The sequence below is a fragment of the Euwallacea similis genome, chromosome 5, assembly GCF_039881205.1.
Source record: "Euwallacea similis isolate ESF13 chromosome 5, ESF131.1, whole genome shotgun sequence".
Lineage (NCBI taxonomy): Eukaryota > Metazoa > Arthropoda > Insecta > Coleoptera > Curculionidae > Euwallacea > Euwallacea similis.
In genome coordinates this window covers 703,044-729,615 of record NC_089613.1, presented here as the reverse complement: position 1 = coordinate 729,615, position 26,572 = coordinate 703,044, and the positions used below count along the sequence as shown (strand labels likewise).

The 26,572-nt window shown below is 34.2% G+C and overlaps 3 protein-coding genes across 4 annotated transcripts in view; 2 read left to right on the top strand and 1 right to left on the bottom strand.

The window, feature by feature from the left end:
• LOC136409200 (uncharacterized) overlaps positions 1–21,398 on the bottom strand; it is a 69,771-nt gene extending 48,373 nt beyond the window's left edge. The window contains exons 1-2 of one of the 2 annotated variants that reach the window (XM_066390563.1): positions 21,164–21,398; positions 17,149–17,370 (exon numbers count right to left, since the gene is read on the bottom strand). In XM_066390563.1, the coding sequence (XP_066246660.1) occupies positions 17,149–17,242 (94 nt within the window). In that variant the 5' untranslated portion in view covers positions 17,243–17,370; positions 21,164–21,398. Of the gene's footprint in view, positions 1–4,043; positions 4,545–17,148; positions 17,371–21,163 lie in introns of those variants that run through there. The other variant, XM_066390564.1, reaches the window with a different exon arrangement.
• Syx18 (syntaxin 18) overlaps positions 5,733–26,572 on the top strand; it is a 37,485-nt gene continuing 16,645 nt past the window's right edge. Inside the window, exon 1 of the mRNA XM_066390558.1 lies at positions 5,733–5,745. The gene's annotated coding sequence lies outside the window, so the exon portion shown is untranslated. The remainder of the gene's footprint in view (positions 5,746–26,572) is intronic.
• LOC136409202 (E3 ubiquitin-protein ligase RNF185-like) overlaps positions 7,358–26,572 on the top strand; it is a 33,456-nt gene continuing 14,241 nt past the window's right edge. Inside the window, exon 1 of the mRNA XM_066390569.1 lies at positions 7,358–7,372. The gene's annotated coding sequence lies outside the window, so the exon portion shown is untranslated. The remainder of the gene's footprint in view (positions 7,373–26,572) is intronic.

The following is a 26,572-nucleotide window of genomic DNA, read 5'->3' as shown; positions in this document are numbered from 1 at the left end:
CGACTTAATTGGCTAAAAAATTGCATAATAACAATGGTACTTTCTTCGTGAAAGTACTTGGTTTTACGACGTGTGAGTCGAATTTTCAATTAAGAAGCGCATCACAAGTACTCACTTAGGGATTAGCTATAAGCGATGACTAGTATCATTAGGTAATTGATGATATGATGAATATTTTCGGTGCTATAATGAGGTAATAGTACCAGGTTTTGCACTGGGTTCACTTAGAGCCCGCTTTTTGCTGCTAAATGCATGAGGAAAGACTGAAAATGTTAAAAGCTTATTTGATTCAAAGATCGGGTATCGTTAAAAGGGTTCAATAGTTGAAATAGGTATTCTGTGATTGGTAGGTTCACAGCATTCAATAGCATCCAGCATATCTTGTGGGAGAAGTAAAACTTCAAGGGTTAAAAGGGAAACTAATTAGAAGCGACTGTAGATACGAGGATGAATCAAATATGAACCGGAATTTCTCTCGTGCGGCTAATAGAGCATCGGGAGGGAGCTTTTGCGCCTAGGGGTAATAGGTAGGGATATCAAAAGACCACGCCCACTCTGCTTAGTCTCTGAAAGCCGCGTTTTTAGTTGACATAACCAAGAGTGAACACGGAGGTTACGCAACACATTGTTATAAAAATTTTTACATGTAAGGTGTAAAACCAGCGGAAATCTTTCAAAGACTTAAAGCACAGTTCGAAGAGACCTGTGTAAACAAAACCCAAGTGCACGAATGGCACAAGAAATTTCGGAGAGGACGAGAAACAGTTGAGAACGAGCCCCATACTCGCCACCCTCGGACCAGTGTGACTCAGCATAACATCACCACTGTTCGTTGCTTTCTCGAGGTTGATCGCCGATTGACCCTTGTCCATATTGCAAGTGAAGTAGGCATAAGCTATGTGAGTGTCAATCCATCACTACAGATGAGGTGGGTTTTCAGAAAATTTCGGTCAGATGACTGCCCCGTCTTCTGATTGATCAATAGGTGATCAATAGCGACGCCTGTTTGAACATTTCTAAGCTAAGGGAAATGATTTTTTGCAGCGAATTATCACTTACGACGAGATCTGGGTTCACCACTACACCCCAAAGTTGAAACAAGCGAGTCTGGAGTGAAGGAGGAATGGTGAACGTACACCTGTTAAAGCCAAAACACACCTCTCAGCTGGAAAGGTCCTTTTGACAGTCTTTTGAGATTTCAAAGGGTGTTTGCACATTGCATTTCATGCTTTCTCCATGAACGTCGCATAGTTAACGCAGTCTATTATTGCCAGCTACTGACTGAGACGAAACATGCATATCGCCAGAAAAGACGAGAATGTTCGATCTTACGACAATGCCCGTCCTCATACAGCCAACCAGTCTAGGCAAAAATTGGAAAAAATTCATTGGCCAATATCGGAACACCCTCCGTACAATCCGGACTTATCTCCATGTGATTATCACATGTTTGGCCCGTTGAAAGATGCACTGGGAGGAGAAAGATTCGACACGATTCGAAACTGTTGAGGGCTTCGTGCATAATTGGATGTAAACACGCCCTGCTTCTTTCTACCATAACGCATTAAGAAACTTCTAATACGAAGGGAAACATCTATTCTTAAATCAAAAGATTATGTAGAAAAATAAGATGCACTTTTCATTTTTGGATCTTGTTTCAATACATTTTTAAAAAATTATTCCTATTCATTTCTGATTCACTTTCATAATTTAACCCTAATAAATCAAAAAATCTCGTAACATTCAGGGCCATCTACCTAAAAAGCTTAAGTTTCGGAAACCCAAGATGAATATTTTTTTATTACACCTGGCAATTTGCTTACAAAACTACACTTAAAAACATGACTAATCTACATTTACAAAAAAATGTCTATACAACACTAATTATATGTATTTAAAATAATCATCAACAGCACCCAAGCATTGTTAATTTCGGTTATTATGAGTAATTTTTTATAGTGTTTGAATAGTATTAAACTTATATGAGAACAAGGAAGGTAATCTTTGGAATCTCCAAGAGGAGATTAAAAAGGCATTGACCGTTTCTAAAGCCCGTTTGAATGATTCATTGACGGAATTCTTCAACTTCTTGCAGAGACCATTTTCGATCATCAGGCCTCCCGAATTGCCTGATTTGTAATACCCGCTCTTAAGCCCGGTTTATCATACAGGTTACGGTTAGTTTTAACTACAGCTTATGTACCTTTTTGTGTCTCTTAACCAACCTCAACTTCAACTTTTCACCAACTAATTGAGGCTCTTCTATGAATATTAACGAGTCACCTACATCGAGTGACAATCAACTTTAATAATATGTCATGTGACGGACGTAATAAAAACCAAATTACGTCCTTAAGTCAGTCGAAAACACTTTAAAGCACGTGAGCCAACTTAATTTGAAAATTTGCAATGATGATGATGTTATTCATCATGTGATTTATGCCCTATTGAAGTGCTGATTCAGGAGTTTTTAACGCACTGTACTTAATTGGACCTTACCACGGAGAAAAACTTTATCATCGATCAATCATCTATATGATTAGGAAAAAAGTGTAAATCAGCCTTGACTCTGTTTCTCTTGACTATGTTGTGCACTTGTAATTGGATTTTTATGGCAGGCTGATAATTGACTCGATTACCATTGTAGATTGAAAGCACTTAATTGGCTGAAATCCGCAATTAAAAAAGTCAGAGGTGATTAAGTTCGGGTTACTTAGTTCAGAAGTCATGCACACAGATTAAACCAAAATTATTATTACCTATTTGGTACGTGTTAACTGAAATATTTGCAATTTTTTCACTTAAAATCCCAATCTACAGAGGCGCACCACGAAGACAAGAAATTTAATTTACAAAGAAACAATCTGAAAGTTTATTTACTGTTAATTTATCACCCCCCTTAGCGACGCCACTGAGAATTTTTTTTAACCGAAATTAAATTGACAGATAACATGTGCAATTTTTCTATCTTCAGGGAAGCACCAGCAAGCCAAAACTATTTTTTGAATTAGAAATGATCAGAAATTATATTTTTTTCGCTTATCAAACCGCTTAGGTTTAGCTGAAATGAGATTTTCGAACATTTTTATATTTTTTAAACCAATGTCGATTATTCCAAATACCACGAAGTCAAGGATTATTTGGCATTGGAAATGACATAAACTGAAAGTATATTTTCTTAATTTATTCATCCTGTTAGTGACCCCGCTGGGAGCTTGTATTTAACTGAAATTAAATTTCCGGGCAATTTTAGAGACTTTTTAATTTTTGCCTCTTAATAAATCTCAGTCTTTAAGAGCGCACAAGAAGCCAATATGTTTTTTTAATTAAAATGTATATGTATATCTGGAAGTATATTTTCTAGTTTACTAATCCCCTTAGCGATGCCCCTGATAAATTTGAATTTAGCAGAAATAAAATATCTGAACTTTTTATGTATTTTCAAACTTTTCGCCTCAAAAGAGTAACTTTCAGAGGTGCATCAAGAAATCAAAAATAATTTTTTTAATTTAAAATGAAATAATCTAGAAGTTTATTTTGTTCATTTATCAATCTTTTTAACGACGCTCCTGGACATTGCATAAAAATACCCAGAATTTTTTTCACCTAAATAGCTTTCTTTTAAGTGTCTCGAAATAATTTTTTAGAAGAGCAAAATTGCGGTCTTTTATTATTTATTACATTATCTATTAAAACCAGTGGCGTACCAGATACTGAGCACATATGTAGGAAAAAGTAACATTTGACACGAATTTCTAAATATTGAAAAAATTAAAGTCCATAAATCTCCGGAATTCATTTCAAATAAATTGCCAAGGTTGTCGCCAAAGGGGGTTGGAAAATGAAACAATACCACTTTAAGTTTGTTTCAACAGTTCAGACATCTAACATTAAACTGATCAATATTCATTCATCCCAACGTGATTTGTCTGTTTTTCATTGCTCCGAAACGGGTTCCAGCAGTATCCGATTTGACCGAACCACTGTCAAGTGGCCACTTAATTAAAGCCCACTCTAAAATTGAATTTTTCAACGAATATTACCTGAATGGTGTCTGTTGAATATCTGATAAAGCAGTGGAACACACTTGGACGAAGCACATAAGCTGTCTTCCATTACACTGCATCCACCTGAGGGACCACCTCAACTTTTTGTTGTGTTTTCAATTTATCTGAATTTAAAGTCACTTTGCTCCAGAGCACTTAGTATCATTTTACTGGACAGTACCACACTTATTGATTAAGTACCAACGCAGTACCAAACGTTTTCGCTTCATGTCGTTTGTGTTTTCACTGCAATGATGATCCGCAGAAATGAGGAGGAATGCTACAATTTCATGTTTAAGTTCAAAAAGTAATCCAACCTTTTAATGGTACCTGAACCATCAGGTACTACTGGAACCACGAAACTTTTCAGTCTTTCGAAAGGGTCTTCGAAGAGTCCTTTCGATTTTAGGCGATCGGTATGAAGGTCGGAAAATTTGCAAACAGTGGTACGCGGGTACCACTCATGGTGCAACCGAGTCGAAGCGGGTGTTTGAGTGGACTCACCTGTTCGTCGGTGTTTTGCCGGTATATCTGTTTTACGGATAGCGTGTGCCCGAGCATTAAGGTTACAGGCCTGTAACTTAGTACCCAGGCCGGAAAGCGCACCAAAGCAAGTTAAACCACCGTGGTTCCAAGAATTTCTGCTAATTTTAGAAATGATATAGGTGCAGGAAAATCGGTAAAATCAAGGATTTCAGTGATGGATCAATGTGTCAAGAGGTTTCAAATTTTCCACCCCTCTAGGAACGCTCCAGATTTTTGATACCGAAAGTCAAGAGAATAATAACGTGATTCAAACTTCTTCTAAAAGCAAACTTCAACCAAAACAAAACGTGATGGTTAAATTTAGTCCACCTTTTGTGAGACTCCCCTCCTTTCTTGTATGTAAATCAATTAAAATTTCTAATAATATTTAAATAAATATTCAGCCAAGAATTTTTCTTTTTAGAGGCGTATCAAGTAGCAAGAAATGTTTGTACTTTTTTAAATCCCCTATAGAGACACCGTTGGTTTTTTTTAACCAAATTAAATTTTTGATGTTTTCAAATGTTTAGTTCTATTTCATAGATGTTCTACAGAAATTTTATTTTTATATCAGATCTTTACCGTCAGCATAGTAGGCCGAACCTTTGAATGCGATCCAACACGAAATCTCTCGCTGTGCTCCGATATCGTGTCATAGTTTTCCATAATTAGATTTTTCTCTAATTATAGGCAAAACCGAAATGGCGGTTTTAATTAAATTGGTCATCCTAAAGATCAAGGTTGAACCAGTGTCAGTAGCGAAATCATTATTTTTACTTAATTTGAAGCACTAAAAATTAAAAAAAAAAAATGGAACATCATAATAAGGAGTGGGTTTTTATGCCTTTAAAAGTTGATTTTCCCCACACCAAAGAGGGTTATTTACGTAAGTCACTGATTAGCAGTAATTATAAATTATTTATTTATTTCACCCAGTAAATCCTGAATTTCAATGAGAGTATTTATATGAATGTCACGTATGATATGAGCCTAGTCAACATTGATTGACGTTGGTATTTTAAATTTCCAGGAAGACGACTAATTCGTTTGTCTAAATTTATCCTTAAACTACCTCTCTTAACTCTCTGTATATAATTCATACCTGGCGGAAATACAGATTCATTTCTGCTGCTAATGACGAGGAAGGTTAACAGTCTCTTCTGATAACAACAAGCTAATTAATCATATAACAAAATTTTTATTAAGTATGTAGAGTGTTTGCAAACGTCTTCGTCATAAAGTGGTTCCTTCAGGTGGTACCAAACAACGATAATTAATCGCTAAGTGATACGTCTTGTTTACTTTTGCAAATTTCGATGTGCTAAAAAAGCAATGGACGTGTGTCTCGTGGCTTTTCAACCACTCAAACCGCTAATTAACATTACCGAAAATACCGATTTGTTATTGTAAAACAACCAATCATGCTGCGTGTAAAGAAATAAAGAGTTTCCTTGTACTTTGATCCTGTTGAAAAATAAGTTGCGATTGTTCCTCAATCCGAAAAGATGAACTCTGTACCATTTATTTGCTTCATAATCATAATTAATAATGGAAAATCCCTTGACGCGTGAAAGTAGTTGTTGGGTAAATATCTGAAATACCATGAAGTCCTTACCATCACGAGAACCAAATTTCTAAAGAGTTGTTTACTCATGAAGAAACGGCAATGTTGCGCTTAGCGTTTGTTTTCAAAGGTGTACATCAAATTGTGACAGAAATTCATACACAGTAGGACAGGCAGTATTGCCAAATTTGGCAGATATATAGCATTTGGAGGAAAATTGAATTAAGTTTCTCTTTGAAAAGGAAAAATACCTCCCTTTGTTCCTCCTATGCCTCCACCAATAAGTACAAAATCACAAAAGCACATGCATACGGGAATATCCTTGATAGGTAGGATATTCCAACATGTAAAAATACACAGGGTGATTTGTTATTTAAGGAAATCCATTTCAGAACAAGTACATACGGAATTGGAAAGCTCAGGCTACACTATTGATTTTCTTTTTAGATAAATTTTTAAAATCTAATTAGCAAATTTCATAATTTCCAGAAACTGTCGATCTTATATAAAATGCCCTGGATCTACAAAAGTGGTAGAGAAGACAGAAAAAATCTTTTCGAGGAAAAAAATGTTTTTTCAACATGGATACTTTTCAGATTTTCCTGCTAGATACGACTTTAGATAGTTCCCAAATTATCGTACACGTACATATAGCAGTTCATTAGGACCTTCCAGCTTCAAAAATGTAAAAAAATCAGAGGCACATCTTCAATTTAAAGGCAGTCCTAAATTTACGAAAATATCTGGTTTTTATAGCGAGATTTTATCTGTGCTTTAACTCCTTAGAATCTCAGCCAGGTAAGTCTTTGGTTGGTTCAAAATTGTGGTGTAGTCTTAAATGGTTTATTGAAAATTTCAGTTTTTGGATCGTAAAAGAATCAGGGGCGTAGCCTCCTTCTAAAGAGAGTCGTGCATTTTTAACTTTTCTTAAATTTTTAACAGCGCATTTTGTAACTTATTCCTACAAATAATCATGCATTTTAACAAATTTGTGCTCTTCAATAAGTGTCTTAAAAAAAAAAATGAAAATCATGTTTACTTAGAATTTAAATCTCTCAGCTGCTCAGGTCGACTTAATACCTTCCAACATGAAACGATTCACGGCAAATTCGATTGTAATAACTAAATGGGATGATTTGTGTAAATACAAAGTTCGTGTATGTAAATACCAAAGAATGACTAGGGAAATTTTCGAGATATTATTATATATAGAGAATTTTATATTGTTTGCAATAAAGTGTGTACTACGAAACACAGACAAACTTCCTGTAATGCAAAAATGTAAATCATCTTCCTGTATAGATCCTGAAAAAGTCAAGGTTGACTTCATAGGTGTATAACTAGATCCTGCAGAATGTCCCATTTATGAAGTTGCAAAAAATTTAGAATTTTAGTTTAGACCAACTTTTGCAGGTAAACAGGAATTACGAAATCGGGAGATAATTATTAACACAATTATGCGTGACTTTAATTGAGTTCTTTAACGTAATCTTAGATTTCCTGTTTCGATACAGATTAAAAAATTCCACAGAGGGGGGACCTACTTTTATCCCTTTCTGAAATTATTTTGAGCGCCGATATCTCGAGAACCCGTAAGTTTTTTTTCAACTTTAAATGCCTCAAAAATACGGCAAATGGATAATCTCTGTAAGCTCTTAAAGTTTCCTCAAAATGGATCATAACATCTCTTCTAGTTTTTGGGTTATAGAGCTACATTGGCACATACAGTGTGAAAGTTTTGGATGGAACAATCCATTTAACTAAGATGCCGAACATATGCGTCCAAAATCCTCGGATACGTCGATTTTTATGTTTTCTTGCGGTTTTTTCGATGGTAAATTCATGTATACAGGGTAGTCCAAAAATCAGGTACGACTACCAACTTTGTTTTTCAAATGGAAACACCTATTTTTTATTTCATTTTTGAATTCTATGCAAAATTCTAAGTTTGTTTGACGTACCATGTACTATACTTAAACGCAACAGGTCTCGAGAAATTTACAATTGAACATATCAAAAACTAAAACTTCTTTGGTCCTGAAAAGGACCGATTTAATACAAAATAAAACAACAAGCAACAATTAAATTAAATGTTCAAATTGGATCCCACCTACTTCTTGAAAGTAAGCAAGACGATGAATGAACTGTTTGACATTTTGAAGCATTGCTGGGGTAATTGTTATTATTTCATTACGGATTCTTTCTTTTAAGGCTTCGATAGTTGCTGGTTAGTTAAAGTATACTTTACTCTTAAGATAACCCCATAGAAAGTAATCTCAAGGCGTGAGGTCAGGTGATTGTGCCGGCCATTCAGTTACCCTTCGTCTCCCAATCTAGCGTTCAGGAAAAATGTCATTTAAATAAGCCCTAACATCAACGTGGCAATGAGGGGGTGCTATTTTGTATTAAATCGGTCCTTTTCAGGACTAAAAAAATTTTTGAATAAATAAAAAATTTTAGTTTTTGATATGTTCAATCGTAAATTTCTCCAGACCTGTTGCGTTTAGGTATAGAACATGGTACATGAAATACACTTAGAATTTTGCGTAGAATTAAAAAATGAAATAAAAATAAATTTAAAAAAACCAATAGTCGTATCTGATTTTTGGATTACCCTGTATACAAGAATTTACCGTCAAAAAAACCGTAAGAAAAAATAAAAATCGACATGTCTGAGGATTTTGGCCGCATATGTTCAACATCTTAGCTATGTGGACTGTTCCATCCAAAACTTCCACACTGTATGTATAATCACCATTCTCAACAATATTATGGGCGTAATGCTGTGATTGTGTACTCTTCAAAACTGAAAGAAATAGACCATTCTCCAGCAAAATGACACAGATATACTTTTTTTGACACAACTAAACAGAGATTTCTATACTAGGATAAGAAATATATTAAGTCCTACGTATTCGTGTTAATGTATTAAGAAAAGATTAGAAATATGTGCCTTGAGGCTAGACAAGATTTTAAATAATAAATGCGCAAAGGTAGGACTTATGAGAGGTATTTGACCATAGGTGTCTAGCAACGAGGATATAGTCATAGATAAACTTTTTCTACTACCTTAAATTGCGAGTTTTGAGGGTCAGTTTGAGTGAGGACATTCGGTAAAGTTTGATAAAATTTACTGCAGTTTTGACTTAATACCCAAAAATCAGAAAATCTTGGAGATAATTTCAAGTCTATTAATCAAACCTTCTTTGATGGGCCGATGATGCCATTCTCCAAGCATGCCCATCAAGTAAGGAAAACAATGACAAATTAGGCTTGGCCATTAATGAATAAATATTAACACACATATGTGATTAATCTATCATTGAATTCTTCTTCAACTTAATGCTATTAAAAAAGTAAATATAGGAAAATTTCCGAAGACTATTGACCTGTATAAAATATTTTGTAGAGTCCTCTGTTTATTATTCCCATGAATCGGACCTGAAACCGATCAGGTGTAAAGCGCAGGTAGCCACCTTGACGAACCCAATTAGTTTCTAATTCATTAACGACTTCGGGAATTATGGTTTAACTGCATCCATGCAATTTAACGTGATCTTATAACGCAATTAAATCAATCCATTTGTTTCGATAATTAACCGTGGCCGTCAATGTTAATCGAGATCGAAAGGTCACTTTTTACCATGGTCGATATGTCGATCTATGGGTCCCTGTTGCCAAAGTTTTTTTTAAATTCTGGAATTGGAATGAAATGTGGCAAACATGCAATCAATTTCCTTACAAAATTCCCGTTATGAAAGTTGTAAAATAATTCAACTTATCGAACTCCCTCAAGCTTCATTGGAAAGCCTCGAGTCTTCGCTATCGATTCTGAAAATATTAATATCGATAAATTTTCGCCCCTTCAAGATTGGTTATCGATATAATAATATAGCAGCTCTAGGTTTTAGTATCCGGTTTTCAGATAAAAAGCTTCATCAAGACCACAGAAATGAAAAAAAATTATAATTGCTAAGCTACGCAATATATTTAAGTTACTATCGATGTCTTAATTTATTTTAGCCATGGTACGATTGATTTTTAGGATCCGATTTTCATGTGGAAAATTTCATTAAGCACAGAAATCCTCAAAAATGTCGAATTGCCAGAAAACCTATTGAAGGCACTAAAACTTCGTTAGAAAGCTTAGAGTTATTGCTCTAAACCCTGCAAGTTCCATATCGATGGCTCAATTTATAGAGACGTAGTACGGTTGAATTTCAGTGTCCAATTTTCAGATAAAAAATAATATTACGAGGATGAACAAATTTATCACGCAGCTCAGTGTACTCACTTGAGCCTATTTGAAAGTCCTACAATGTGCCCTAGAAATCCTAAAATTTTCAAATTGATAGTTTATTTGCGAATACCGCAATCGTCCGTTAACTATACACTTAATTAATGGAAACACTGTGTAATAATAATAGTTATAATTTATTTACATTACGTGCGTAACCTGTTTAATGAACTGATCTTGTAGTTATTTCCGTATATTTCAACATTGTTAATTATTAATAATTCATATTACGGTGCAAACCGTTGTAAAATGGGATATTTTTCCATTTTGAGAAAATACTTCCGAATCAGGATAATACAGGGTTGTAACATACATACGTATGCAGGGCGCATAAAATCTTCGTTTTCATCATCAAAGAAAATAAGAAAATTTACAGCTAAAAGACCTTCATTTCTTACATTTTTATTAAAGCAAATTACAATAATAACTCATTCAATTTTTTTATATATACGAAAGACATTAATAATTCTACTGTAATTAGGGAAATTTATGTACTGATAAAAACCTGCTCAATGTCTGAAATTATTTGAAAATATTTCGATATGTTCGACATTTTTTTCGTACATTTGTTTGTTATAAATATAGTCTTTGAGAGGACAATTTCATGGTTTGAAGATCCGATTCACTTCACGATCCTTCAAGCGGTAAATTGCTCTTTAGATTGTTCTCAAGGATCTTCGGTAACAAGAGCGACTAAATGTTTATAATTAGCATTAAGCAATGTTGTTATGGACTACAAAGACTTCCTTGTACTAACCTTTGCCTTGTTTACGTCCGATTGTGGCCCTAATGCACATTTTGTCTAATCCGATTTCAACTAGCAGTTCCGCGATACTGATCGTTAAAGATAAAGCGGGTAATCATCGAGAAAATGCAAAAATTAGCATGGAATTCCTAATCGCATTCAACATTGAACATGTTGCTCATATTGTGTGATAATTGCTTAGTTGCAGTATTCCTCCTTCTGGTTTGTACCGATATTGAGCATCTTGCTCAAACCAAAATTTATTGAAACAAAATTAGATAGTACTTGAACTCTGATACTAGGTACCCTTGGAGGTGGTGATCCTTGGGTAATCCAAAAAAACCCTCAAGTTTATAGGAGAAACTCTACACTTTTCTATGAAATTTAAGAGACTTCAATGACTTGTGTGGTTTGTCAATTATTATTTTTTGAAAATGAACGTTATGAAATCCAACACTTTCCAATAACAGAGGTAAGTAGTGTACCTAAACTTGCTCTCAACCGTGCAAAAATTCCATTACTAATAGCACAGGAAAAAGTTTCAATTCTTATATAAATTGATGACGACAAGAATCAATATTTACCCAACATCACTGTACAACCTAATCAAATTCTTCGGGAAGGTTTCAATGATTTTCCCTTTGTTTTATCTTATTCATAAGATCCGGAACTAATTAGTCGCACGTCCACTCACGGTCAGTTTTAATGACCAATTTGCATATTAAATTCGTGTTTTTCCTCCACTTTGGGACATTTATTCAAATACATCCTGAGCACAATAGAAACACACCGGAAAGGGAGAATTCTCCGGGGCAGAAATGCGGAACGATGCGAAAAGTGATTGTGTTGCTACCAGGCCTGGGTAATAATTGTTTTTGAAGTTCAAATCTTCGAAACCTGAGCTTGTCATTGTTATTTTACTAGGAAAATTGTTGTTTGTTGTAGCAACATTAAAAATAGTGAATGTCTGCTAAGATTTACCCCTTTTTAACCATCATAGTACAACCCTGATCTTTGTTTTATGAGGTTGAAATTTTTACTGATTAAAGAGAGATGCTTAGTGAATAAAATGTACAGAGTTAATTGTTCATCTTATACAGGTACTAAGGAAGAAATTACTTTTTGAACTCATAAAAAGTCAATGGCAGATAATTACGCCTAATATGATTCTCCCTAATATAATTATCCCTTATTTTTTCAGAATTTAATTTGAAAAAATTAAATTTAAAAATACTCCTTTGACGCCAATGAGTTCGTAGGTGCAAAAAAGGTACATTTCAATTTTAAAAAATTGCAGTTTTAGTTCGCAAAAAGCCAAAGGCGTGCAGATCATGCAATTACCTATAGCACTTTTTTTGTATTTTAACACGATTTATTCGAAAGATTGAAACTCCAAATATACTGCTTCTACGGCAATGAGTTTGTATGTAAAAGTGATCCTAAGAACGCTCTTTGATATGAAACAGTTACAGTTTCATCACATAGGAAGTCAGAGACACCCAGGTCATGCAATTACCAGTAGCATATTTTTTCCGATTTTGTCAGAATTTTATTTTAGAAATTATGAATCCAAAAATACCACTTCTAGTAAAAAAAGGCATTTATAAGTAATAATTTCATTTAGAATTTGCCACAGTTTTGCCCCTCCTGTTACACCTCTGATTCTTTACAATAGACATTGAAAACTTTACCATTTGTAGAGAAATGTCTATCTCATGAGTTCACTGACTTTAATAATATGAGGTGGAAATCTTTACTACTTACGGGGGTATATCAAATATATGAAATATATAGAGTTCAGTGACGTAGCTAACTTCTCCAGAGGATCTAGGAATTTTCTGTTTATTTTTTTTAACTAAAAACTATTCTACAAAGATTTATCTGTTCCTTTTGATGCGCCTCTGATGTTTTATATACAGGGAAAGTCGGGAGGATCGTGCCAAACTTCAAGAGCGTATTGTTCTTGTGAAATAAATGTAAAAAAACTCAAATGTTATTCAATTTTCATTTGTTTGCAAGTTATAGCGTAAATAATTTTTTTAACTACCGTTCTATTAACGATAAAAGTACCTTTGTTATTAGTGACAATGATTAGTGATACCGATTTGACTTTTATCTTCAAGTTAATTAATGTGTTACAAAATGCTAAACATTTATTCAAATTTAAAATATGTAAATGAGGTGTTTATTTATGGTTTTTGTTATGGGAATGCTAGAGCTGCTGCTCAAGAATATCGCCAACGGTTTTCACATCAGACATCCTTTTAAAAACGTATTTATCCGAGTTTTCAACAATCGGTGCGAGATCGACCAGAAAGCTTCCCAGTGCGAACATATCACCTGAACGATCTAATGAACAAAGCTTGGAAGAAGTAAAAAATATTCAGGATCTAGTAGAAGGAGATGCAACGATCAGCTCAAGAAGAATTGCTACTCAATTGGTCATTACACAAAAAAGAGTAATAAGCATACTCCACGAGCAAGACTTATATTCACATCATGTACAGAGATTATAGCACTTACAACCAGAAAATCATGTTAAACGTAGAGAATTTTGTGGATGGATCAATAATAATTATGGTGTTGTATCAAGCATTCTTTTTACAGATGAAGCAACATTCACCCGTGACGACGTTAATAAGACACGAAATTGTCATGTATGGTCAGACGAAAATCCCCATGCAATAATCGAAAGTAATTTTCAACTTAAGTTTTCAAAAAATGCATATGTATATCATATGGTAGGATTGAGAATTATTTAATTCTCCCTTTCATTTTGGAGAATCGTCTTACATGAGAACACTGCCTCAATTTCATTCAAAATGGATTACAGGGACTTCTAGAAGATGTTCTTTTAAACATCCGAACCAAAGTATCCTATCAACATGATGGAGCTCCTGCATAGTATATTCGATAGATTAAGCAAAATTTAGACGAAAAGTTGCCAGGGCGTTGAGTTGGTCGACGTGGTCCTATTAGTTGGCCTCCAAGATCTCCGGACATCACACTATTAGACTATTGTTTGTGGGACTAGTTTAAAAAGGTGTGCAGAGTAAAAGTCGACACTCGATATGCCATAATTCAACGTATTAAAAATGCTGCAGCTGATATTAAAGAAAGACATCAAACAATCAGGAAAGCAATGAATGCTCTTCATAGGCGAAATAGAAAATGTTTAGAAGTCAATAGTGGTATTTTTGAACATTCATTGACACAATATCATGATAACCAAAATGTTAATTAATGAAATTTCTTATGACACTTATGAATATTTAAAATTTTATCTTTTAATTTTATTTACGCTATAACTTATGAAATACATGTGTGTATGTACATACATGTAAACAAATGAAAATTGGATTACAACATTTAAATTTTGTTACATTTATTTTTCATGTACAATACCCTCCTGAAGTTTATCACAGTCCTCCTGTTTCACCCAGTAAATATAGGTTGTTAAAAAAATTAGCATATACAAGGTAGAACAATCAAACCGAATAAATTCAATATCTGCGTATTTCGACAGATGTGATAAAAATACAGAAACACATCAATTTTAGATTCTGAAATTACATCCTGGAACGTAAAAATTTCATCCCTACATTCAACCCCCTTTGCGTGACAATAGCAACCTCCAAATTGTTAAATTAGAAGTACGAATTGGTGATATCTTATTTGAAAGATCTTTTTATTCTCTATTCAAAATTGCTATGGTTTTAAATTTTGTTTGAAAGAATAATAGAAAAAATATAAATTCATGGAATTGACGAAATTCTCTACAACAAGCTAAAAACTTATTAACTAATACCAATTCGTTATTGATAATGTAATAAAATAACAAAACAAATTAATCTCAATGCACTTCGACTTAACTTTTCCAAATCGGTGGATAGGGAAGCGAGGATTACTGGAATGACCAGCACGATCACCTGATCTTACTCCATTAGAGTTCTTGTAGGGATATCTGAAGAGTACGATGTACAAACCTAAACGCAATCTAGCTGACTTAAAAAAAAAGAATAACGCTTGCGATTAAATCGGTTACGCCTCAGATGTTGATTAATGTTAGAAGACATTTTTATTTACGGTTAGGATACTGCCAAGAGGTTTGAGGCTTGCATTTTGAAAATCTCATAGAAGATTGAGACTGATTTATTTTATTATCTTATTACATTGTCAATAACGAAATAGTGTTAGTTATTAAGTTTTAAGATTATTGTAGAAAATATCGGGAATTACATCAATTTATTTTATTCTATTGAACTTTGCAATAAAGTTCAAAACAATGGCAGTTTTGAATAAAGAACGAAAAGACCTTTCAATTGAGGTATCACAAACTTATGCTTCCCATTTAAAAATTTGGGGATTGCAATTTCCACGCAAAGGAAGTTAAATTTACAGATAAAATTTTTACCTTACAGGATGTTAATTCATAATCTAAAATTGACGTGTTTCGGAATTTTTACACATATGTCGAAATATGGAGATATTGAATTTATTCCCTTTGGCTGTTCTACCCTGTATATGTAGAGGAATGTCTGAAGTATTCAGTATGTAGTAGTTAGCTTTCGCTTTTCTAAGAAATTAGGCACCTACTATTTAGGTTTTTCCCATTCTGGTACGACCCTGGTATTATTAAAATATACTCTAGTATATCTGGTTGTAACTTACGTGAATTTAGAGAGACCGATAATTACATACATTGATGTCAATACTGCAACGATAATAAACCCAGTGGCATTTAGTAATGACGCACGATTTCAACATTGGATGTTGTTCTTATTTTCAAATCATAATTGCATTGAGAGCATATGATTCATATAGTTTTACTATTAACCTGAATTAACTCATTTCATTTGAATTTTGGAGTGTTTTAAGATTATCAACAATGAAACTCAGATATTGTTGAATTTTAATTTCCTTCACTAAGGGGTTTTTCGAAACCTTGCAAGTTACCAAAAATGTTGAAATTGGTCGTTGTTTTGGCACTTTTCCAATATGATATGAGCTTAATCGAATTTGCAATGGTGAAATTTGCTGCTCTCGTCACATGGGCCAACTCATTGAAAAATTGCCGACAATTGGATGTAATTGGAGGTATCCTTATTTACAAAGCTTAAAATAGTCTCTTGTCGGTTTCTTTCACTTTTATGACTTCTTTGTGTGACTATATTTATACTCAGAGAGGTAGGCAGGTACCTATTCTCGCTAGTTTCAAATTTTGATTTTTTATATATCTCGAAAATTCGTAAAGCAAAACGGGATTCCGAAAGAAACAGCTAAACCACGTCTCTCAGTCTCCGAGATACAGCATCCGTTTGATTTATCACGAGTTCCTCAGACTAATTTGCTCTTTCATATGTCACGCGTTAAAGCCTCGTAATATCGGCAATAAATTATTAACTCAATTATTATACAATAGTATTTACAACAAAATTCCATCAACCACCGTATAATCTGCATAATAACGTTGCTAAACCATCACTATGTGGACGTTTCTTAATGCCAATGTTTATGGGCTTTTGCAATCGTTTATTAACGCACAGAGGTTATCGGCTGCTTTGACTGGACACCGTTTTGTTTATATCACTAGTGATGATAGTGACGCCATAGGAGCATCACTGGGTATATAAAAATCCCATTAAAGCCGGACCCAGCTTGGCGTCCTTCTGTGCCAACACAGTAGTATATCAAGGTAATTTTGGTCAAAGAAATTTAGTGGACATAAACAGAACCTTGATCCTCCCATGGGGTCAATATTGCAGGAAATTTCCATCAGGAAAGGAAGAAATCACGCAATAATACTAGTGTTAGTACCGTAAAATCCCATGAACAATGAAACGTTTCACTCTTCAAGAATAATAATCAATCAGTACTCATTTTAGAACCGTTTTCACCACTATTTAACATGTAAAATAAATAAGAAATTTTGCGAAATGCTTTCTCTTATTCCATTGGAAAAGATTTTTACCTTCATCCACGTGGGTGCCATGCTTGAGATGGTGCAAATGGGCGTAGTAATGGTGATGGTGCAGGATGCACTCCAAGTCGGTGCAATTCAGCATTTTAGCACTACACAAAGTACTGTCAAGTCACTATATTAGCACAATAATTCTACTAGAAAACCTTCCAGCACTTCATAGCGATCACTGTTGGTGATGGTGGTGATAATTATGGCTCTAGGAGGTTTTGGCTGAAATAAGAAACACTATCAATAAATGAGTCATTTAAGTCCAAATTTGCTTAATTCTATGTGTTTTCCGCGTTATCACGAATGCTCTCGAAGGAAGGCTCAAGTGTTACTGAATAAACAAATACGTAGAAGTCTTCTTCGTAGGCCAAGCTAGAGATATCTTCAATAAGAGGTCATAAATGCCACGAGGCGACGAGATTCGACAAATGGAGTGTGACGTACGTTACGCAATTGCCCAAATTATGTACCCACGCATCTTCGGTCTAGACCAACGAGAGGTTCCAACTGAGCGAGCAAGGTTGTTGCGAGGTACCCGCTATAATATATTTAAATGGAATTTTTTCGACAAACTGAAGAGAAGTTGATTGTGTGTGTATCCACCTGATGTTCTTGATGAAGGTGAGAAGCTTAAGAGTACCAAGTCTGATGGAGATACAGTGTGCACTGACGGTGACAACCTATATTAGCAAAGAAGAAAAATCACAATGAGCGGAGTTATTTATGGGACTTGGTTTCGAGTAAGAGGATTGCTATACGCCACTGAGTTTTTTAATTTTATGAACCGTAGGGGTTTTCTACGGTTATAAGAAATGACGTATTAATTTAATAGGGGACAGAGGAGTACTGGTACGCAATGTTATATAAAATCAGCAAAATAAAAAATTCATAATGAATTAATTCTTTTTTAGAAAATTAATTTTTAGTAAGACAGCTGCAAAACGCCACTGACTTTCTTTTATATTAAGGATGCTAAGTTTTGTCTCTAATAATTACAATAGTTTGAACCTTAATGTGGAAAACAGAGGCGCGCTGGAAGGCAATCTCAGCAAAATAAAAATAAATGATTTGCCTCAGGAATTCTTTTTGGGGAACTACGAATACAAATTTCCCGAGAATACAATTATTGGGCCAATAAGTCTTCATCCGTTAAGCGTATTTTGTTGTCTCATATATTTTATAATAAACTTATGATAAAAAAAGCTAAAACAGAGATGTATGGGACACTATAAGGAAAACCATTCCAAAATTAAGGAAATAATTTAAAACAATTACCTAGAGAAGGCAAAAATTCTGGTACACTAATGAGTTTCTACAGGTTAAAAGCCAAACTTTCTACAAATTCAAGCATTAGTACTTGACTATTGTAAACGACAGTGACGTACTGAAGGGAATGTTGTGATAAGCCATATTAAAAGAATTCCAGAATTGGAGAAATCAATTTTGGGAATTTCCGGGGGGCAACAAACTGTAATACAGCGTTAAGAGCCCTAATTGTTCTCAATAATTACGAGCATTAGTGCCTTAATCTAATAAATAACAGAGTCGTACTGGAGGGTAGATAGTCTTTAAAGGTTTGATGTATTCTGATCTGATTTGGTTCTCACTCTCAGTTATTCTACTTGCTACTGACTCCATCATCAATACTTACTCACTTCCAGATATTCGCAATAGACTCATTAAGGTTAATTTTATTTTTAAAACAACATTAGACACTATGTCAATAATAAGTCCGAGATAAAGAGACGATTAGCTGGTCAAGTAAATACGCACTCAGGAATGTCCAGTTCTCAACAACAAACACGAAGCATTTTCGGTATTGAAGTACTATGAAATTTCATCATTTACCAGTGAACTTGTAATGGCTTAAAGCGCTATTGACCTCTAATGCTTAAGGTGAATAAAAAGTCAAGATATTGGTGACAAGTTTGTTCATCCGTCACTTACGTCCAAATCGATGGTTCCTGCGCCTTCGCTGGGACCCAAATCGGACCTTGGCACCCCATCCAAGTGTCACATCTTGGTCAATGTATACGTGAATATCAGTGATGTTTGGGAAAAAAAGGCAGTGATAATTAATTAAGCGAATGAAACCGCACTGCACCGACCTCAATCACTCGCGACATAACAATAGAAAAATTCAAGGTTAGTTCGGGTTATTATCGAAAAGTTCCGTAAATACCCATATACTTTTATGGGTTTTTATCGGCTGGGTTTCGTTCGGGCAAACTACCTCGAAACCACTCCTTGATGGGACGTTTAATACTGAAGTACTTGACAGAGGAGTGGATTTTTTGCGTAACCTGTATAGTATAAAGGTCGCATTTTTTTTTTTTTTTTTTTTTGTAGAGATACACACGTGATATTTCCTATATTCATCCTATTTTAAATTAAATTAGTCGATGATAGGCGGCTTTATTTTCCGATTCTAGACGAGAGAATGTCTCAAAAGCATAGATCAAGGTCCGCCTTAAAATTGAAAAAAAAAATTAAAAGAAGCAACTGGAAAATATAGGAGTATGGAAACCGGAGCTTACTGGAATCCAATACAGGACAAGATCAGAATTTGGAAATAAAAAAAGGGCGAGAATTGAGAATAATTTCTTACTTCTAGATATCTTACCGTATGCCAATGAAATTCTGACCACTGGAAGACAGGGATGTAGGAGGCAGAAATGCGACGCAATAACACAATTTTTACTTCCAAATTTTGTTTATATAAAATTTAACGAATTATTTTCTTCCAAGTTTATTTACTATAATAGTGCACGTCAATGAAATTCTACATAAAAACGATTCATAATCAAATCGCTTTAATTTTTTTTTAGAATGAGGCACCAGAAAACAAATCCGAGAGAACTCCGAGGTAACATCAGAATTCTCATATGTTGAAGAATTTCTTGCTGCCAAATTTATTATGGTACGTCAATGAATTTTTACATATTAAAGCTTTTAAATCTCTTCAAAAACCATAAAAATTGGGAGAACGAGACCCTAGAAAACAGACACAGTATACGAAAATGCTTCAGCTCCTTCAACTCTTAAAAATACTAAGAATGAGTCACTTAAAACAGAGATTATTTTATTTTTTCATTTCACTCAAATCCGAGAAAAAATTTTTTTTTTAATGTTTTGTATATGTTTTCATACCGAAACCTGCAACTTCGTTACTCTTGGAGATGACGAACCCCACTCAGTTTTGTTTTAAAGCAGAAGTTCCCATCTTTAATCTACATTCTTATAGAATAACCGCAAAAGTACCACCAGAACAGATTAATCCCTCTCCAAAGATGCACGAAGCACAATTTGGTACCTGAAATCCAATTTTTAAAGTGAATACGGATCTACACTTTTCGAGAGATAACCACACGAAGGGCATGATATATGATCATTTAAGCAATCATAAACATATTCAAAGAACCCATTATGAAGAATCTGAACCTGCTTGAACCATCATCATATATGGGCATAAGGGCTCAATAATAATTGTTAATGATGATGTCAGAAAATCGCATTAGACCATACAGTACAAACTCAATGAAATGTAGATAATCCTTGACATATAAAAACTAAGTGGTGTTTTATTCTAATTGATTCTGATTTATTGAATCTTCATTACGAGTTGAACACAATGCGGATGCATATGCAATTCTTCTTAATAAAGGTGCGTCTTCACGTATCGTACATTAGGAAATCTGAACAATAAACCAAAAAAAGTGCTAGATATCCCTTTAAAGTTCAATCAAAATACAACTGAGCCCAGTGAACATATACCCAAGTTGCAGCTCAATGCTAACGATGTAATTAAATGGTAATTTCCAAGGTGTTTTGGGCCAACTTTTCAAATCGATGGATAAAGGAAGTAATTCTGGTACTGCCTCAAATTACCAGTAGCAAAATATAATGTTATATCAATTTCTATAGTTAAAAGGTATTTGGAGCGGTACCACCTGCCAGGCAGTGCTTGGTACCACCACAATCTCAAGAACTTAATCAAGCATTAAGAACTACATACTCAGGTATAAGCAATCCAAGGTCCCACTTGCAAGATCAAAGACCAAAATGTCCATGGGTGCATTTACTGCAGTGGTACCATCTATCCTATCATAGTTGATTTCACTATCACGGGTAAAAACGAGACACCTATCTCATCACCACCTCCACGGATCAATTACCACAAATAAATAAATAAATAAATAATTGGTTAAAGTTCGAGATAATGAAGCAGCAGCGAAAAGAAATCGGTACTACTTGGTACTACGTGAAATAACGGTGAACTGAAAATGAGAATGGTATGGTATATGTCGTCGCATGCCACTCGAAAGGAAGGTATTAAAGAATTCTCGGTGTCAGACAGTCTATGGGGGCTACTTTCTAATGGTCTGATCAAGTGAGACGATGGGAGATGGTACCTTTATCAGATACTATGCGTTTTTATCATATTTTTCATGAGAGAACGAGTTAATCGTTTGAAAGTGAGAGCGGATCAGTTCAGAGGCTTTTTAATCGTCAAGATGTCATAGGAAATGACGATAAAGTAACGTCGTTATAATTGATAGACGTAAACTTAATATGGGATTTGAATTTGAAAACCACAGCTTGAAATATGTTTTAATTACCGAAGTCATGCAATGATGTTCAAAAAACATCTACCTGACGTTTTTACGTTACAAACTACTAACGTAATTTTGACGTCTTTGTGACTTAACTTTGAATTCTGAAGACTTTGTGATCTAATACCACAAACAGTGGCGGAGTAGATCTTCTTCAGGCTTTGTAAAATTTGCTTTTCTATGGGTGGTCATACTACTACGCCTCCGGTTTTTGAGCAATCACGTTATGACTTTTTTTGGATTTAATAGATACCTACTACTGTGATTTCAGTCTATAATCAATAACAAAGCACATTCATTTAAAATGTAGACATTTTTAAAAAATTTGGTTATCATATCTTAATAAATTAAGTTTAAATAAGTTCTTTTACTACGCCACTGATTTTCGAGTAATCATGATGGATTTTTTTTGACTTTGATACATTCTTATAACTATCATCTAACATCATAATCAGTGATGACGAGATTGTGCCTATTCAGCCGTTCTTCCAAAGCTTTGCCTCTGCAATTCTTGCATTGCATGATCCAACGACTGGTGTTTTAGCATTCAGCTTCACGCCTAACAGCACTCCGTTTTTTGAGTTTTCTATCAGCATACCTAATTAGCTCAGCAGAATTCCAAAATCGTGCATTTTCCCATTTGAAAAAAAATAGGTATCAAGATACGCTTTACCAGTTTCACACACGTAATATCATCTTTTTCTCTATGAGTAGATATCGCATTTATGTGATACGAAGCGCACCCAAATTAACTCGAAAAAGTAAAAGTCTGAATCGGGAAAAATCCGAATTAAGTCGAAGCCGAAAAATTTCAATTAATCCAAACAAAAAACCGATTGTTTTCGGTTTTTTCGGATTTTTCAGGTTTCAGGTTAATTCGCGTATTCGGCTTTTTATGATTAATTCGTTTTTGGGCGGTGTTGGGTTTATCGGCTTAATTAGCATTTTTTTGGTTTCGGCCCATTATATCCAAAAGAACTTTTTTAATTGGTAACCTTTTCCCAGATATTACATCTTTTCAATTCCATTAAAAGGAAATAGACCTGCATTGCATGAACTTACATAATTCATTAAATCATACATACATATTCATCGTTTCCCACTTCCTTGTAGACTCATCTGGGATTAAAATGATAGATCTACAATAATCTCATATTTGCACAAATTTCTCTCCCCTGGTGTATGTGTTACGCAATATAATAATACCAAAATATAATCATACTGATTTAGTATTATTGTTTATGTAGTTTGTTAACACATCATTGTAATACTGTCCTTAATACCCGCCTTGTCCTTAACTGTATTTGCTTTTGTATGTAACAATGCTGTTTATATTGTTATTTTGATTTTTTCTTTGAGCTCAATGTCACTATACAGTAACAATTCCGAGTTACATAAAACCAAATTTGAATTTACAATCCTATAAAAGGAAAAGCAGGCATTTTTGTTAACAACTTTTGATTGAAATTTGTAATTTCCCCTGCAAGGCCAATAAGAGAGTAATTATCGTAAAGCAATATTAATACTAATTTGTTTGGAAGAAAAAATTACTAATTACACTATTTAATTTGCCAATCAAGCCCAAAAGTATCTAATGATCGTCAGTAGCCTTGAAATGGAAATCTAGAACTGGGTGGGGCAGTATTATGTGTGAAACCGTGTTGTAAGTTACAACCACACATGGAAATATTCCTTAATGATGCAGAAAAAACGTTTTTGCAATTTTCAGATGTAACATTGTCATATGATATACGTGAGTTGCATTCTTTCCTCAACCATTTCGAAACCTCACGTGACAATCAAAACCGGCACTCAATCAGGTTACACCGATTACACCAAAAAGCGTTACAAGGCGTGAAAGTTCTGCAGTTGCTTTTTTTGTGAGGAATTATCATACAATGATTTACGGCGGTTTGGTTATGTCATGGTGAAAAATGCATATTATTGGATCTAGGTCACTTTGTTCTCCAATAAACCAGACTGTTTGTCTCCAGGAAAACCAAACCAGTCCTTATCGGATTTTTCCTTCTTCAATGCAAGGTGTGTCGATCTTTTTACTTTCTTTGCTGCATTTTTAGCTTCGAAGAAGATGATGAGGTCGTTGGTGAAGAAGTCCTTTTGGGAAGTTTGAAATATAATTTAGTACCCCGTGAGGTTCTTGCTGCATTAACTCGTTATCTGTATCATGTGGTTTTATGAATGGTAAAAATTCTTGGATCTGGGTCATATATATACCATGTAAAATGGTCACTTTTCGTTTAAACGCGGCGAGCTTTTAAACTACAATTCTATAGTGTTGAAATTAATTTTTTTATTGAAAGGAATTTGACATTTTTTAAAGCTGGAAAACGGTGACATCACTAGATTATCTGAATGATTGAACAAGAGGAATTTTAGGAAATTCTAGTGTAAATAACTTTGAGAAGTTTTATCTACTAGAACAAGGCTTGCACACCAATGACTAAATGAATTATTGATCTCTCGAAAATTGAAAAAAACTTAAATGAAAAATTGTGGCATTATTAATGGAACTTCTTTTTCCGAAGTTAAGGGAAATCTGTTTCCAGACTTTGAGGGTATTATTTGCCCTCTTTGTGTCAATTTTGCATTCCCGTCTGGGAATCACCGACCGATTAAACCCCCTTTCCTTCCGTCTGGCATCGCCGTGAGGCGCTCCAGGTCACCGGCGCATGCAACGAGGTCTATGTCGCTTTGGGTGATTTCTATTTATGGAATTCGTATGTACACACATCCACAGAGTCTAGGGATAATGGCAAAAAATCACAACAAATTATTTATTACCGTATGAAAGCAGTTTTTTTATTATATAAAATAGAATCGTGTTTATTGGTGTTCTGTGCTGCCAAATATTTTGAAATAGGCACTGGACTCTGTTGATGTGTGTATTTTTTGGCTAAATGAATATTCGTGCCTGCTAAGGTGATCATCTTCATCATCTTACATGAGAATCCATCCTAAAATTATCAAAATTTAACTTAAGCTAACTGCGACATTCATTTCTTTATAAGGCATAGCAATCCTAATATTTCTCTTAAAACTTCATAGCTTCGAATCGTTGCATTCCAGGGTAAAAAAATCTAGGAACCAACACAGGCTCAAGAGAAGATTCTATCACGTGAAAAAATGCAGGTGGTCTCATTTAAAAAAATTACACTTTATGACGCCTCGCTTTATTGGGACATCCTGTAGGGTTGTTACTAATTTTAAAATTCATCTTCATTAGTCTCATATACATCCTCATAATGGGTTTTTTTTAATGAAATCACAAATAAACTCATAGGAGTCCGAGGGACTGTTAAATAGACACCCTGAATTGTAGAAGATGTTCTACAGCGTTTGGTCTAGGACCGAGCCCTGTGTATTTACGGACATTACCGGTATTTCTCTGTCCCGTCGTCGATTATTATCTTCCAATCAGTGAAGTAGGCCTGCATTATTTTGATTAAGTAAGTACTGATTTTATACAGGGTGAGTATTTTTTTATACATAGTGAAGGGATTTTCAAAACTAAAAAGAATAGAGAATCAGTTAAATGAGGAAAGGTTTGCAGTTTTGTGAGCTAAGTTTAAAGCCATATTTGAAGATTCAAAAAAGTTATATAAAGTTACTAGATATTTACGAAAAACCAAAATAAATAAAAAAACCAAAGTCTACAGTTCCTTTATTACCAATGATATCAAACATGTTTAAATATAGAAGTTGTAGATAATTGTTCTGCAAATGTGATAAAATACATAACTTTTTTTAAAAAGTGGTCCAACCAATGAAATTATCGATGACTTGAAAATAACTGTGAATGAGGCATTTCGTAATATTAATAGATGTTCTGTTAGGAAAGCCACAAAATCTATTTTAAAAAAGTGTCAAATGTGTATTAATGGACTTTTTGAACACTATTTATGATGATCGTTCATTATTTATAGGTTCATGTTTACTAAATGATTTAGCATATTATGTAAATGTAGAAGCTTTAATTCTATCTAATTTTTTGTTGTTTTTAGTTTTGCAATTGAGTTAATATTTTTAACTTGAAAATCAAATATTTGAGTTCTAAAAATGTTTTTAGTTGTTTATTACTGGCAACTAGATAAAGTATCTATTTATTTTAAATAAAACAATTAAAAGTGCTATAATTTTGGCACTTTTGAAAATAAGTAAATCAAGTCTTATATCATTAAAAAAGGGAAAAAGTATACTATTTTATAGACCCACTTTTTTATATGGTTGCCATTTAAAAAAATGTAGTTTGTGTCATATCTCGGAAACGACCACTTAAAAAAAACTATTTATAGTGTAATTCATTTATAATGAACTCGCATGTAATGGAAACTTACATGTAATAAACTGATTTTCATGTCCCAAATTAACCATATATAAAATCATAAGTAAAACTTTCCGACAAGATGGACTCGTTTATAATAAACCCTCGCTGATAGTGAACCAAAATGTTTTATTCTCCAATTTTCTGGGAATGTCCCGGTTCTAGCGCACCGGTTTAAAACCTTTATTACATAACTTGTATTGCCTAGAATCGTGAGCTTTATTATCTCCGGTGTTAAAGTCCGGTCCCGGTACCTTTTTTAATTTAATCCTATAGATTGCCTTCGTGACTTCTTCTCTTACCGATGGAACTTCTATTTCCACCTGGATATCGAGCCATTCCGCGAGCAAGCATATTTTCTCAAATCTTCGCCATTTGACATATAGTATCTCCAGCTTTCAGTTGTCCCATTGTGAATGAATCATCCTATATAAAGGCCCTTCAGGATTTCACGAGATTTTGGGGACAC